The sequence below is a fragment of the Prosopis cineraria genome, unplaced genomic scaffold (assembly GCF_029017545.1).
Source record: "Prosopis cineraria cultivar Desert tree isolate PC_DT_omini unplaced genomic scaffold, ASM2901754v1 PC12, whole genome shotgun sequence".
NCBI lineage: Eukaryota > Viridiplantae > Streptophyta > Magnoliopsida > Fabales > Fabaceae > Prosopis > Prosopis cineraria.
In genome coordinates this window covers 7,179,524-7,196,539 of record NW_026555343.1, presented here as the reverse complement: position 1 = coordinate 7,196,539, position 17,016 = coordinate 7,179,524, and the positions used below count along the sequence as shown (strand labels likewise).

At 30.8% G+C, this 17,016-nt stretch overlaps 2 protein-coding genes across 3 annotated transcripts in view; one reads left to right on the top strand and one right to left on the bottom strand.

The window, feature by feature from the left end:
* Positions 1-10,194, top strand: part of LOC129288028 (MLO-like protein 1) — a 24,334-nt gene extending 14,140 nt beyond the window's left edge. The window contains exons 1-5 of one of the 2 annotated variants that reach the window (XM_054924339.1): positions 7,383-7,667; positions 7,879-8,076; positions 8,660-8,776; positions 8,862-8,922; positions 9,194-10,192. In XM_054924339.1, the coding sequence (XP_054780314.1) occupies positions 7,479-7,667; positions 7,879-8,076; positions 8,660-8,776; positions 8,862-8,922; positions 9,194-9,216 (588 nt within the window). In that variant the 5' untranslated portion in view covers positions 7,383-7,478 and the 3' untranslated portion in view covers positions 9,217-10,192. Of the gene's footprint in view, positions 1-7,382; positions 7,668-7,831; positions 8,077-8,659; positions 8,777-8,861; positions 8,923-9,193 lie in introns of those variants that run through there. The other variant, XM_054924338.1, reaches the window with a different exon arrangement.
* LOC129289036 (disease resistance protein RUN1-like) lies at positions 9,690-17,016 on the bottom strand. Its single transcript, XM_054925862.1, has 5 exons — positions 16,955-17,016; positions 15,011-15,274; positions 14,305-14,420; positions 13,543-13,642; positions 9,690-10,080 (listed from the first exon to the last, which is right to left on the bottom strand). The coding sequence occupies exons 1-5, from the start codon at positions 17,014-17,016 to the stop codon at positions 9,690-9,692; spliced, it is 933 nt and encodes a 310-aa protein (XP_054781837.1).

Below are 17,016 nucleotides of genomic sequence, written 5' to 3'. Positions count from 1 at the left end.
TCGCTTGTTATGTTGCACAAGCTCCTTCCTAAGTTGTTTGAAAATTTCTCCTACAACCACGCTTGTTCTTCTTTCATTATAAAGCTTGAATATGCTTTGACTATCGGAGAAATTTGATCTGGTTTTTTTATTCTTTTAGTTTATCTTTTTGCTATATTTATGATCACTGAGGATGTGAAAGGTTGTTCGACATCTTCATTTTCATTCTGAACATTCTCATCACCCTCTGATTCATATTTTGATCCTGACAGCATGCGCACCTCTTTAGGTCCTTCCGACACATTTTCATGATCAATATTAGGATCTTCTTCAGGATTAGAATCAGAATCCTCACTTTGAGGTTCATATTCCTCCTCCTCCTCTTCGAAGGGTTCCAGGTTAGAATCCTCACTAAGAGGCTCATAATCTGGTTCATCCAGATACTCAATATTGACAGAATAATTTTTTAAGTTATCAGTGTTGCTAGAAGCCTCTTGCTTCATATTTTCCTTGAAAAAAAATAAATAAATTTAGAATTTTTTTATAAACTCATAAAAAAACACTAGATAACTCGAAATAAATTTTTTTTATCTCAAAAAATATTTAAATTATATATCAAAATGAAGATCTCAAATTTAGAAATTTTTTAAGACCAATTTTGTCCCAATCTGGTTCCGCACGCACCCCAAGAAAATGCTAGATCAAGAAATTCTTTAAAAAATATAGCCACTCTCGGGGAGGCGTGTGCACAACACGTGCCGCCTTTTCTTCCTCTTAATATGACACACGCCAAACCACAGTCTTCCATGCACCACCAGCTTCATGGTGGGGTCACCCATGCGTTGAATGAGTAAGCCAGTGGGTCCCACGCGCCAAGTGTCCTCTTTATATATATATATTTATTTATTTTATATTTTTTTAATTAAATAAAAATATATATATATATATATATAATTTTTTTAACTAGGTCGGGTTGATGAACCCGTGGACCCATTAAATTTTTTTTTTTTTTTGGGTTGGGTTTCTAGGTCCAAATCTTCCTCTTTATTAGTTTTTTTTTTGTTTGAGGCTTCTGGGCTCGTAGCCCAGAAACTGATTTTTTTACGACACATCAAAACGACGTGTCGTTTGGACGAGGACAAAAATGACGCGTCGTTTCTATCGTTGTCTTCCTCTAATCGAGTTAACTTGACCTGGTTCCTCCGGCGGGTCGGGTCCGTCGGACCCGAAACTTTTGAAGGCCATATCTCCTCTGTCCGATCTTCGTTTTATGCGTTCTTGGTGTCGTTTTCATCATTTTTGAGCTCTACATGTTTATGCAATTCTTTTATTCAAAAAACTCATTTTTTAAACACACATTATTTGGTTCGTTTTCAGTCGTTATGCTCATCACTATTGATTGCATGCAAAACGTGTATAGTCATATATGGAACATTTATATTAACCAAGAAGCATATTAATATGTTCATTTTAATAGTAATAATCTTAAAGACAGATAGAGAAGATCGAAGAGTAAACACAGTAAGAAAATAAAAAACTAAACTTAGAGATTTGTGTGAATGAAGTTAAGCAAATTATTATCAGTTCTTTAGACATAGGAAACACAACCCAGGAAAGACGAAAGCTCTGATACCAATAAAAGAAAAAGAGGAGGAAAAAATACCTTGAGTCGTTAATTCACACGTACGTATGCGAGAACAAAGTTACACCAATCGAACTTCATTCGGGTACACAGCAAACGCACTCAGAGAGAGAAAAGCTTGTAAGGAGAAAAAATGAGACGGATGAAAATCGAGAGCGTTTTGTTTCTTTCTTCACGCAGAGAACCAAAATCTCAACCGACTAAAATCACACCATAACCACCTCTTATGGGAACGTGTGGCAGTTTCTCTAACCGCTCATGTTTCAAATTCAAAGGTTGGAGAATATTACATTTTAAGGCCCTGAGTAAATCACATTTTGAACCTAAACATTTTTCATAATTCTTATAAGAGCCCCATTTCCCAATTTGGACTTTTATATGGGCCTGATCCACCAAGGGCAGATAACCCAACACAAACCAATAAGTTGGGCTCAATCATAAGAAAACCAGGAATTGGAAGGTTGCCCCAAAGCAGCATTATTGATGTGAATTGGCTGGCTTCAAGCTAAACGGTGTAGATTAATTTATCTTTCCTAATTATATTTTTTTAAAAAAACATTGGGGTGAATATTATATTATTTTTATATTTTTTATAACTTGTTTTTTAATAGATGTATAATCCAAAATAAACATAATCTTCTAATTATCTCTATTTTGAAAACAAAAACAAATGTAAAATTTAAAATTTACAAATTAAATAAAAAAATAAACTCATCATAACAATAAGCACTGGAATTGTAATCTCTGCTATATAGCTCTCTCGTGCCTTTGTGAGTTAAGCTTCAAACTAAATAGGAAAGGCGTTTTGAAGCTTGTACCAAAAACATAGATTATACTTGAATGATGCCACGTATTATGAACTTCATATTTCATAGTTATAGTTCATTAGAGTCGTGTTACCATCAATTCAAGCCATAAAATTTCTACATAGATTTAACTCAGTAAACAAATTAACCTTTAGATAACTATCATGCCTCAAAAATAGGGGGTGATTGATATAGAGTGTGATTCATATCACACGTCTCTTAAACTTTAAATTGAAAATCTTTCTATTTTTAATACATAATTGAATTTGTATCAAGATTATGATGTACTATAATATATATATATATATATATTATAATAACAGTTTCAATATTTTGTAAAAATTTTGACAGAACCTTCTCTATAAATAGAACTTTTTGAAAATTCTACAATATAATATTTGAAACAAAATACCACAACAACAAGGAGATCTGCTCTTTCCAGCTAGTAACAAAATATGCAACAATATAGGGATCATAACTATAGCCTATATGAATCACCTAACTATATTTTCAAAATAAAATACGTAAATTTTATAATTACATCAAAAGAAAATAATTTCAATTAAATATTCACATGATTCAGCTATAAGACCTTTAAAAGTTAACAAGAGGTTTAGCATTGTCTATGAATATGAGACCAAAAGGAACTTTTCAATAAATAACATCCCAATATAGATTTAAAGAAAGTAAACGGAAATAATATTTACAAAACAATTATGAATTTCATAGTAATAACCATTATCATAATGAAAATGAAATGCATTATATAGTTCATATAATTACATCAAAAGGAAATAATTTCAATTAAATATCCACCTGATTCAGCTATGTGACCCTTAAAAGTCAACAAGAAGTTCAACATTGTCTATGAATATGAGACCAAAAGGAACTTTTCAATGAATAACGTTCCAATTTAGATTTAATGAAAGTAAAGGGAGATAATATTTATAAAACAATTATGAATTTCAGAGTAATAACCATTATCATAATAAAAATGAAACGCATTGTATAGTTCAAACAATCTTATAAAAATATGTAAACCAAATAGATACAAGGTTGGTTAAGAGCAATAGAGATATCAGATTCAATTTCCAAGTTATGACTTTTACCTTAAACAACTAAATTATATAATTCTTCTTATAAAGAGAAATCCAAGCACAGTCAAGCAAATAGCTTGTTTAGCAAAACTGATTTAAAAGACAATAAGTTCCAAAATTTCATAATTTACAGGACTTAATTATTAAAACAATTAACAAGCATAGACACAAAGTTCACGAAGGTAAATAATCAACAAGTGTGGATACATAGTCAATGAGAGTAAGTCACCACACTTAAAGCTACAAAACGAGCATAGGCACGAAGCCCATGAAACAAGCATGAATACAATGTTTACGAATATCCATCCCTCCATTCCATGTGTGTTGACCTGTGTATGAGGCTAGCACCTCTTACAAGCACTTACTAGCTAGGTGTACCATGGCGTGCTAAGGGCAAACGAGATTACCGTTAGCAACCAGCATTCTAAAATCAGTCTCCCAATTTAAAACAAGCATGCATGGGTTATAAAAATAAATATTGTTGCTCTGTTCAATATAATCATTATAAAATAATATCATCGATGCTTTCCCATGCATGAATCATAATAAATAATCATTTTGTAACTGTAAAATCAATCAATATTATTATAATACATGCTTGCAAGCATTCCTTCAAAGATTAATTCCAATTCCTTTAATAAAATTTAATGAAATGCAAGAATTTTCAAATATAGTAATTGATGACAAAATTAAATCATAATATCAAACATATATATTATATATGAATATAATTGCTCTTGCAATAAAACAAGTGCCCTTTTCTCTAGTGAGATTAAAAAGCGTTGGATATATGTCTCTTTATGTTTATGAAGGATTATCGCATCATGTGTTTCCTTCTCTCATTCGGTCTTGGATGTCCCCAATAAATAATACACCATCACTTACTCCAACATGTGGGGGGCATGTCGTCTTCAATTTTATGGCACTTGCTAAATAGTAGCATTCCTGCTCCTTCATCAATTCCCAGTAACCTATAAAAGCAACAAAGTCTTACATTGGAAGATGGATTGGAGATTCAAACCCAAGAAAATAGAGGGGTTAAAAAATTGTTTGATTCCTCTTGTGACAATAATCGTATGGACATCTCAAGGTTAGACAAATGCTTGAGATGTAACAGTACCCCTCTTAGATAGTTCAATGCTTGAGAAAACAAGAAGGGAAAATGTTTTGCAACTGTAATGGTTAATTCAATGAGTTGATTGGTGTCCACACAAGAGGATAGGGTTTCAACACTGAAGTCGATTCTTAATTCCATAGAGGGTGGAAAAAAACCAGTTGATTAAAATGTAGTAGATGTTGCAAAGGAACTTTATGAAATCAAGGAAATTGCTTGTGATGAGGCGCTTCTTGGATAGTGTGCTATGGCCTTGCTAGATGAGACCACAAGGGACATGTATATTGGGCTTAGGGATAACAGAAGAGCATTAGTGGTCTATTTGAAGTGCTTGGGCAAAAAAGTAGATCAGATCAATCCTAGTTTGCCTTCTCAATGTTTTAAATCTAACTAGTATCGTTCATGTTGTTAACTTTGTTTTAAAACTGACTGTGTTATTTGACTCTTGTTTTATGTGTTTCTTATGTTAAGTCATGGACAATAGTGTAATGGTTGTTTACTTATGCTATGCAGTTTTTATGGATGACAATACGCAATCTCGCTTATTACAATTACTTGTACATGTGGAAGATGTAGAGGTTAAGGCTATTATTGCAATAGTATCTAATTACTTAACAACTTTATTAAAAGAGCCTTATAGAATCAGTTCATAATCAGGTCATGCATGGATGCAAGAAATTTTGCAAGGGTATCCTCAGCATTGTTATGACATGTTTCACATAAAAAAAAGATGTTTTTTCCAACTTTGTGATGAACTGGTGCAATATGGTTTATGTCCAACCAGAAGAATAGGGATTCATGAAATGGTCCGTATGTTCCTAGATATTGTTAGATATAGGGTGGGGAATAAGATAGCACAAAAATAATTTCAACATTCAGTAGGGACTGTTCATAGACATTTTAAACATGTATTCCATGCTTGTGAGAAGCTAGAAAAGGAATATATCCAACCAAAAGATCACACTTTTCAAGATATTCATCCAAAAATTTTAGGTGATCCGCGATATTGGCCATTCTTTAAAGATGCCATAGGAGCAATTAATGGAACACATATCCCGTGCGTGGTCAGTGTTGAAGAGCAAGGGAAATATATTAGAAGGAAAGGTATTCCAACACAAAATATAATGGCCGCATGTAATTGGGATATGTGCTTTACTTATGTCATGGCTGGATGGGAAGGGACTACTCATAATGCTCGTTTGTTTGACTATGCAGTCACAAGGTCGGACATGAAATTTCCATATCTACCCTAAGGTATATTTCATATTTATCTAATTTAAAATGATTTTTTTAATATTTTTTGGGATCTTACAATTTTTATTTTTCATTGGTAAGTAAATATTATTTGTTAGATGCTGGCTATCTAATGCCACGTGGATATTTAGGCCCTTATAGATCTCATAGGTACCACCTCCCAGATTTCAGGCATTCATCCAGATTTGCAAACAATAATAAGGCTTTCAATTATTGTCATTCAAGCTTGAGGACCACGATCGAAAGGACTTTTGAGGTTTAAAAAAATAGATTTGCAATCTTACGACACATGCCTAGCTATCCATTTGTGACACAAGTTCATATCGTTGGTGCAACAATGACTAGATATAATTTTATTAGAAGAAAATCTGGGTTTAAGTGTTTTGAGGATGAAAATATGGTTAATACTAATGATGATAATGAGAAGCATGCATTTTCATCAACAATTCCAAGTGTAATTTTAAGTGTAACTTCTGATAGAGAGATGAATAGAGTTCGAGATTTTATTAGAGATCAGATTGTGTATTATAAATTAAACCATTAAGCATGCAACTATTCAATATTAATGAATGTTTAACTATTTATTACATATTTTTTTCCAAAATTAAATTTTATATATTTTTCTTATTATTTAACATTTTAAATTTTATGTTATTTTAAATTTGTTTTACATTTTTTAAACATTTCTAATATATTATATTTGTATAATAAAAATTATAAATTATCATAAATTAATGTTCTTTTGGTCATTACATATTAAAAAACACATTTCAAAAGAATAAATTTTTATTAATCCAAACAACTTTCAATTTGTCAAATTTACTTTTGAAAAATATATCCAAATACAAATTTCGTTACAACAACTGACTTTTATCAAATAAACTTTTATTAAACTGACTTTTGATAAATTAAAAACCAAACACATACTATGTTAACTTAGTTAATAATCTTGAATTTAAATTTTAAAAATACAACTTTATTAAATATTCATTGAGAAAGTTTTGCCGTGAATGAGAACGGGCAAGGAGACTAATGATGATGGTTGTATACTTTGAAAAATTTGTAGATAGGTTTTGTATACCATACCTTTCATGGGTTATCCAATATTATAATAATATTAAATATAATTAAATTTTAATATTAATAATAATAGAGAAAAAAATATTAAATATTTTATTATAAAAATAAATTTATTAAAATAATAATTCATAAAATTTTATTTAATTGAATTTATGTAATTTTTATTAAATAGATCAGTCCAATGACAAATTAAATGATTTAACAAAGTGATGAAAGTAAAAAAGGTATTCGTGTAAAGAGTTAAGGAATAATTTAAAAAAAAATAAAATGGATCCCATAAGAAAAAGTAAAACAGGAGTTTTAAGTCAGCCTGTACCCAATGGATGGGTGATGAAGCAATCTGGCAAAACAACAGTGTCACATTTTTCGAGCGGAGCGGAAGTATATACGGACAAAGGTGAGGTGAGGGGACACAGTGCTGATGAGTGCACGGAGTCGACAGAGTAGCCAGAGGCTAAGACCTAAGACGATAGAAAGTAAAGTTAGAGAGAGAGAGAGGGAGCGGAATGAGTGGAGGCGGGGAAGAAGAGACGACATTAGAGCACACTCCCACATGGGTTGTTGCTCTCGTTTGCACTGTCATCGTAGCCGTTTCACTCGCCGCCGAGCGTTTTCTTCATTGTGGTGGAAAGTTCCTCAGGAAGAGAGATCAGAAGCCACTCTATGAAGCTCTTCAGAAAATCAAAGAAGGCTCTGTACCTTTCTCTCTATCTACTTTTTTCTGTTCTTAATATTAAAATATAGTATGTGTTTTGTTGCTCTTATCTTTCCCCTCTACTCCATTAGTGGATGTGCAGAGTTTTTGTAAAATTTTGGAAGGTATTTTATTTATTTATTTATTGCTGTGTTCGTTTTTCAGAGTTGATGCTGTTGGGTTTTATATCGCTGCTTCTGACGGTTACACAGAATGGGATTACCGAAATCCGCGTGCCGGCTGGTTTGACCCGCCACATGCTTCCTTGTAACCCGGATAGAGGAGAAGGCGAAGAATCAATTACATCCACATCCCATTTTCAGAGCTTCTTCTCTTTTCCTGGCATTTCTGGAACTGCTCGTCGTCTTCTAGCTGGGGCGTCGTCATCTAGGAGCTATTGTGTTCGTAAGGTAACATTACACATTCCTCAGTTCACATTGGTGGGCTTTCAATTTGTTCTTTGATAGATCACTTTCTTTCAAGTTTGCCCATCAATTGCTATTATGCTTGGGACAGTGTCATTTTATCCTATCTCCATTCACAATTTGATGTCAATTTTACCATTTTATTTTTACTTGCTTGGACGCGGAATCTGAGTGATTGATCGGTACCGAGTAAGCTGTAGCATTCGACGGCATTTAATTTTTGGATGAAGATGAGATGAAAGAGGACAGCATTCTGGGACAATAATTAAAGAAATCACGTGCTCAAGTCATAGTTCATCAATCTGTCACTGTCACTGCCACTGCCAAAGCAGAATTTTACTCTTTCTGTTTTTCTTTTGGGTCTCCTTTCAGTTTATAACCTTTATTTAGGATTGAGCACTGGGATCTCCTTGTTGGCTGTGAATATGCACTTCAGACACTATCGTTATCACATTAGTTATCGAGCTTCTCGCACTTAGGATCTAACCTTGTCAATTATTTATGCCATGAATTTTCCTTTTTAATTTCTTGAACTATGATCACATAACCTCCTTTCTTTTCTTTTCAGAACAAGGTTCCGTTATTATCTGTGGAAGCCATTCACCACCTGCGTATCTTTATATTTGTTCTAGCTTTAGTCCATGTAACCTATTGTGTCCTGACTGTTTTCTTCGGAGGATTGAAAGTGAGTATCTTTTTGACAATTATGTTATGAACTATTCATGCTCATAATTTCTTTCTTTATTAGTAATTCATCTGTTGTTGTATAGATACGTCAGTGGAAGCACTGGGAGGATTCAATTGCTAAAGACAACTATGAAACACAGAAAGGTAAGTAGTTTGATCAGCAGTTATAGTGTATGGTATGTGTTCACTCATTTTAATCAATCTGTAGACTCTTTGATAGATGTTTTTCAAGTCATCATGATGCTACTTTATAAATATTATCCCCTTTTTTTTGTGAACCATGAGTCCACTGAAAAGAAGTAATTTAACAAGTTAGATGATCTATTTAACTCCTATAATAGCTGTCTTTTTGAGTATTTTTCTTCTCCATTGCTCCTTACATGAAAATTGGATTGCTGCGGTTCTGGAACCAAAGATCACTCATGTTCACCAGCATGATTTTATTGAGGGTCGTTTTCTGGGTTTCGGTAAAGACTCTGCTCTGATGGGTTGGTTGGTAAGTTTTTCATAAGCTAATCAGGATCTGAAACCTAGAATTGATGACGACATATTCATATCACTCATGCTAAAACTACTCCTGAACCCCTTATTTGAAGATTTAGGCATGTTCTATATAGTGCATGCTGACACATAATCTATGTTTCTTCGGTGTTTTCTTGCTTTTCCTTGTCCAATAAAGCTTGATGTTGAGCCATTTCTGCTGAGTCTTTGTCCTTCTTGTGTACGCCTTAGTTGATATCACAAGGGACCATGACCTTCTAAAGGAGTGGAATCAGAATGTAGTATAAAATTTTAATTGTGTCAATTCAAAGAATACAAGTCAATTCACAAAACCACATGTTAATTGTGTCACATAAATTAAGCTTCCATTACAAAGCATGAATAAAACGTAAAATGAAAAGAAAAATAAATTACTTGGACTTGGAATCAGGCACAACAAATTTTGCCACGTGTTCAGCTTCAATGAGAGCCGTCCTGGATCTCAACACTTGATCTTTAGTGGGTGAAATTCTTTGTACGAGACTTCGAAACGCTTTTCCAAAATTCGATTTTTGATCACGAACATCTAATGGATCCACACCATAGAATTTGGTCATATCAACTTGATTGTACCCTACTTTGTGAAAGTACATGATTTTTACGAGTTCCTCGAGGCACCTTATGGAACTAGCGTAGTGTTCGGAGAAGATGATGATTGAAAATGCAGATCCTTCAATCATATTTTGCAGCGGTTCAATTGAGATTTCATTTTCACTGTTAAGCTCATCAGTATCGTCTTCGACAACGAAAATTCCAGCATTCCTTACAGATGAATAGAGACAGGAAGGGAAAGATTCTTGGGTGTCTTCACCTCGTGAAACTCATGAACACTTGTTCATGTTTATTGCCTAAGCCTTCAATTACACAAACACATCAAAAAGAACTGCACAGGTTAATATTTGCCATTTAAAGACGCATTCACACAGCATTTTCTCTCTATATATACTGCAAAATTCATTTTTTTATCCCCTTTTAGCCAAATCCTGATTTTTCTTTTATTTTTTTTCCTTCAAGGACCTTGTTCTTTAAAATTGATAGAATTCGTGATTCTTTACTGTTATCAAAGGTAAAGTTAAAAACTATTTTTTTCCCATGATTTTTTTTTCCAAAGGACACTGAACACTCTCTGATAAGTGAGGGTAATGTTCCTTTAAACTATTTTTTTGAGGAACAATTTTGCCCTTCCATTAAAGAACTATCAATTTCAATGTGACCGGCCTGCGTTGATTATGTGTGAGTCTCATTAACCATTTGACCAGGGTTACTATTATTATTGTAGGGTTAAAGTATTAATTTATTCTTGAACTTTTTTTTTTTCATGAGTATTGGGTATCTTAAAATCTTGTTAAAATAAAATTTAATAAATATTTATTTTAATAAAGTCTTTTAAAATATTTAATAATTTAAATATCATTATTTATAAATATTCATCCAAAATTTGTAAATTATTTTTTAAATATAATAGCTCATAAGAAGGAATGACAATTAAGAATTATTCAAGATAAAATCTCAAGAAATTTTAAAATGCAAAGCAAGTCCCTTAAGTTTTTAATTGGTATTTTTATATAATGCAATATATTTTCAATTTTAAAATTAAAAAAATGAGTTACAAATCTAATAAGATAATATTAATTTTATTTGTTCATTTAGAGGTTCATTTTCCCCATTTTCAATATAAAGTTGTAAAGTATTAAAATATTAAATATATGTAGTGCAATTTTTTGGAAAAAGATTGTTAATTAGAAAAAATTATAGATAATGACTTAGAAAATTTAATGGACTTAATCAATATTCCTTCTATCTTAAATTATAAGATACTTTAATGAAGATTTATCATCTTAAAATATAAGATATTTCGAAAGAATTAAATTTTCATTAAATAGGCTTATTATAATATATCATTTTTCTTTCTCTATTTAATACTAATTAAGTGCAAATTTAAGGTTATTTAATGAAGAGTATTTTTGAAAGTTTATATTTTTGTTTTGAAAAAAATAAAGTTAAATGTATTTAATAAGGTTTATTGATATATGAGATTTTATTTAAAAATGTCTTATAATTTGCGATAGAGGAAGTATTAATTTTGTTATAAGGTCTTTTTTTATAATTTAGTTGTAAACAACAACAACAACAACAACAATATTATTATTTTTATTTACAAATCTTCAAACACAATTTATAAATTATTTATGAATTTTTGAAAAAACTAGTATCAAGTTTCACCTAAGGTTAAGGTGTTATTTTATCTTTAAACTATTCTCAGAGAGGTAATGTTATTTCTAAACTATTCGTTGTAGCAATGTTGTCCCTCAACTAATTAAATTAGGGTAATGTTGTCCTGTCATTTAAGTGTACGGTAGTGAGTGGGATTCATTTATCATGAGTTAAGGTGTAATTTTGTCTCTAATTTTTTCTCAGAGGAGCAATGTTGCACTCATTATTTAAAAATTATAAAATTAAATAAAAATAAAATTATAATAATATTAAATAAAAATAATATTAAATATATATAAATATAAAATTATAATAATATTACATAAAATTATATTAAATGTATATATAAAATAAATTATAATATTAAATTATGATTTTTAAATGGTGAGAGTAATATTGCTCTTCTGAGAATAGTTTAAAGGTAAAATTGCACTTTAACTCATGAAAAGTAAGTCTCACTAATTATAATAACAGACATTTCAATGATAGGGTCAACATTGCTCAGATTTAATTAGTTTAGGGGTAACATTGCTCCTCTAAGAATAGTTTAGGAGTAAAATTGTACTTTAATCCTTCCAACTAATAATATTTAAAAATAATTTATAAATTTTGGATGAATACTTATAAATAATAATATTTCAATTATTGAATAATATTTAATATTTTTAACAAGAGTCATTAAAAAATAAATATTAAATTTTATTTTAACAAGATTTTAAAGTACTTATCACCCTTATAAAATGAATTTAAGAACAAATTAGTATTTTAATCCTATAATAATAAGCTAGTTTAGATGACCAATGTAGCCCATATGTAATCCATGTAGGAAAATCACGGTGAAATTGATCGTTCTTTAACAAAAGAATAAAATTGCTACTTAAAAAAATAGTTTAGGAAAACATTAAAGAAATTAGTACAAGGTAACCCTTGCTCCTCGAACAAAAATTAGGGTAAAATTAGTCTTTAACCATTAAAGATATTACAAGATAAACCATTTTCAAAATGAACAATTAAAATATTATTTTTATTTTTGAAAAAATAAAGAATTAAGTGAAAAGACATTTGAAGCGTGCAAACTTTTAAAATGGAGTGGATTTTAGATGAGTACATTTAGATTCTAACTATACCTCAAACATGATTATCTCCATTAAAATTAAAAGTATACCTAAAATCAATATAAAAAAATTACATATAGGTCTCGTGAAACAGACTTATTTATAAATAAGTCTTGTAAAATTCAAAAATATAGTTAGGTCCCATAGGATTTGAATGTAATTTGAAATTAAAATGTAAAGATAATAATACTCCTATTAAAAATACATTATATCGATCAAATAATATAATTTATAATTATTTGATTGGTAATTTACAACTATTATTTTAACTTTTTATAACTTTAACTTTACATATTCAATAGTTAAATTGATCATGTGTTACAAGTTTAATATTAATTATATACAACTACCTCATCAATATTTTACAATTACCATTTCAATATTTTACAATTATAACTCATTTATTTGATAGTCAATGCATTACCAACAAAGTTTAACAATAATTGCGTATAACTATTTTATTAATAATTTACAACTATTACTTCAATATTTTATAACTGTAACTTCATATTTTTAAAAATTAAACTGATCATACATTACTAACTGTAAAAGAAATATTGTTTTTACACCCTAATTTTAAATTACATTCATGTCTCAAAGATCTAGCTGCGGTTTTTAAATTTTACTGGATTTATTTATAAGTAAGTCTATTCTATGGGACTTATATAATTTTCCCTTAAAAAAAATATCCTGGCACCAAAGGTAAAAAGATAAACAGTTACCCTGGTTGTTCACGTACCAAGTGTTCGTTCCACACTTGTCTGAGGCTGTTAGGTTTTAAGCCAATAGCAGCTAGATTTTCTTGATAAAATTTGCTAGGAATGTATTTCACAAGAAAGCCATGCCAACAAAGCCATTTGAGATCTCTACTAATATATTCATAGTCTCCTCTTACCTGTACATTGTCAAGACAAAGTAATCGGAGTCTCTTCGTCTTCTTAAATGCTTCTGTCTGAAAATGCAATTTTTAGTTTGTGACAAAACTTCAAAGAAGACTGTGGGAAATACCAGTGAGAAAAGTAGAACATATAACTTTAAATCCTGTTAAGAGGGATAAAGGAAGACCTAAGAGAATATTCTTAAAAGTTGTTGAACGTAATCTCTTGTTTAATAATATTTATAAAAGCTTGGTAAATGATAGAATACAATGACATCTTGCAATCTATAGAGTCGATCTCATCTAATGAGATAAAGGCTTGTTGTTGTTGTTGTTGACAAAAACTTCAAAGTTCAATAGCTTTTGTTCCCTGCAAAATAAAAAGCTTATCAAAATAAGTGTGCACTTGTGCTGTATTGTTTGTGGAAAAGAAAAATAGAAACATGTCATAATCAAGCTCCTAGAGAATGAGACAATACAAAATGAGTTTTAAAATGCATATAGAAATTAAGAGGCGAAACCATAAGGTTTCTATATATATGACTAGTTTATTGATGCTCATTTTCCCTTTCTGCAGTACATGTACTTCTGCAGTACCATAAGGTTAACGTGTTAACATGCATGAAACAATAAATATAGGATATAGAAGTTCCTACCGTGTGTTTTAATAATATATCAAGTGCATCCTCATGAGATCATAACCTACTTCTCTTCCCAGGCTCATTTCGAGGTTTTCTATGAATTATTTCTCTTCCCATGTCCGCAGTAAGTCATGCATACCAAGCTTATTCTTGTTATCAATGGTCACAAGGCTTCGCTCCACAAGGGTTTTGATTCCAAGGTTGGCCAAAAACCCACAGCCATTTAATATCCGTGTGACATCACTTCTGTCCACCCTAATAAAGAAGCAAGATATATTAAGGTATATTTTTCTCCCAATGATCACTTGACCGTCAAAGCTTATTTTAAACTTCTTTTGTATCTTGTTATGGGGAATTTTTTTTAAGTTTCTTCAATACGGTCTTCCTTTCCTCCACTTTTGCATCATATAAATAGGAGCCAAGGACTTAAAGAGCTAATGGAATTCCCCCTAAAATATGCAACTGTGTTTCTTGAAAGTTCAATGAAATCTTCTTTAGGACTTTCTTGTTTAAATGCATGCTAACTAAAAGATACAAGAGATTCCCTTTCATCCAAATTCTTCATTCTATACACACGACAGCCCATTTTACGCAGTTAGCTCATTTGTAGTTGTGATGATTATTTTACTTCTTGGATGAAACTTGTCAAGACTTCCAGTTAAAGCTTTCAGTTGGCTCAACTTGTCCACATCATCAAGTACAATTTGTGCCTTTTTATGGGGAAGTCTATCGCTAAATGTGATTTTTCCTGAATCAATGCTATTCATCTTCATATTTGTTGTTTTGCAAATTTTACAAGGAAGTTGGTTTTGTAAATGCTCTTGGCCATTTTTATGATTCCAAACTTTTCTGATCTTTCAAAGGTAACTTCTACTCTCAAACGACCAATTTCATTATAAATGGCTTTGGTAATAGTTAATTTGCCTATGCCCCCCATTCCCCATATCCCTACCACGATAACTTCTTCAGATTGATGGTTTTGAAGCATTGTGATTACTTCTTGCACTTTATCATCCACTCCTACTGGGTGGTCTACCACAAACGGGTCTTTCTTGTCTAATATCTCACAAACATTCTTAACAATCTTGTTGACGTCTTCACTCTCGTTGCTGTCGATCGATCATATAAAAATGATAAGAATGAGCATTGGATATATAAACACAATTACAAATGAAGAAAGTCAAGATTTTGAAAGGTACATGTGTTTAGAGAAGACGAGATATTATGAACGAACTATAGATCAAAAAGCGAGAGGACCTAGCCAGTGGCAGCTATAACAAGAGAAAATATACTAAAACACTTATTATTCAACTGCAAAACAAACATTCAGTTGACTTGAGCACATTACTTTATATATAATCGATATCACTTACTTGTAGGATTTAGAATGAGGAAGGGAATTAAAGAGAGAAGAGAATGGAGGGAGAGACGAAGAGAATCCACGGGAAATATGAGAGAAGTCTTTTTAAACTTGTAATTTCATTTAATAATAAAGAGTACAAACAAGAGGTAAAAAGTAATAATCCTCTGAGATAAAAAATATTACAAGCACATGAATGATATTTGATTAGTTATACGTTCACTATGATTTGTGCATGTTTAAATGATCATACCATTCTTTCCATGTTCTTGAACCAGCCCTTTTATCTCGTGTATGAAATTGCTTGTAACATATGTCCAATAGATATTAAGGTCATGTCAATATGTGTGCAAAATATTGAATATATAAATAAGAAAAATTTCATATGTTTTTGTTAAGATTATTTATGTTGCACTAAATATAATTTAATTTATGCACATTAGTAATAATTAATTGTAGGTTTGATAAAATATTTAAGGATATTGCAAGCAGAACAATGCATACACTTGATTATAATTGTGAGAACTTTACCTCGTGTAACTTTTGGAGCGGAATAATTTAAAACTACAAAAGTAGAGTTTTGAAGATCCAATTGAAATTCTGCCCCGTAGTGAACAAGCAAAATTGAGGCATGTTCCAAATAATGAGGCAAGTGATGTCTATTCCGAATAATTAAAAACAAATAAAGAGCAAAAAAGTACCTGGAACCAACTATAATATGAACTCAAAAAATTAATTTTGATTGTTAGTTAATCGAAAAATGATTGAAAATGACTTCAAAAATTACATATAATGACTTAAAAAATTACAGAAAAAGACTTAAAAAATTACAAAAAATGATCAAGAAAATTTTATTGGCCCTTTTTTTTTTAAATTTTTGATGTTTTTTTTTTATCATTCTCTGGTTAACTAAAGGTCAGAATTAGCTGTTATTAATGATAGGGCTAGATTATACCGTTTTCAAAAGTTAAAAGATAATATTATACTAAAAATAAATTTAGAGTCCTAGACGCTCTTGAACTTATAGTTTAGATGTCAGTTTGCTCTTTTACCTTTACTTTTATTATCCTGACACCTTCATAGAATTTAAATAATATGAGTCAATTCACAAAATCACATGTTAATTGTGTCACATAAATTAAGCTTCCATTACAAAGCATGAATAAAACGTAAAATGAAAAGAAAAATAAATTACTTGGACTTGCAATTAGGGACAACAAATTTAGCCGTGTGTTCAGTTTCACTGAAAGCCGTCCTCCACCTCAACACTTGATATTTAGTGGGTGAAATTCTTTGTATGAGACTTCGAAAAGCTTGTCCAAAATTAGGTGTTTGATAACATCTAATGGACCCTTAGAATATGGTCATAACTACCTGAATGTACCCTACTTTGTGAAAGTACATGATTTTTGCGAGTTCCTCGAGGCACCTTCTGGAACTAGCATAGTGTTCAAAGAAGATGATGATTGAAAATCCAGAACCTTCAATCAT

Excerpts from the sequence above, each read along its gene's own strand:
- LOC129289036 (XM_054925862.1), bottom strand. The coding sequence starts at position 17,016 with ATGATTGAAGGTTCTGGATTTTCAATCATCATCTTCTTTGAACACTAT. Across the intron at positions 15,275-16,954 it reads CACTATGCTAGTTCCAGAAG|CAACGAGAGTGAAGACGTCA; the intron begins GTGCCTCGAGGA and ends ATCGATCGACAG. Across the intron at positions 10,081-13,542 it reads TTTGTCTTGACAATGTACAG|GAATGCTGGAATTTTCGTTG; the intron begins GTAAGAGGAGAC and ends TTCATCTGTAAG.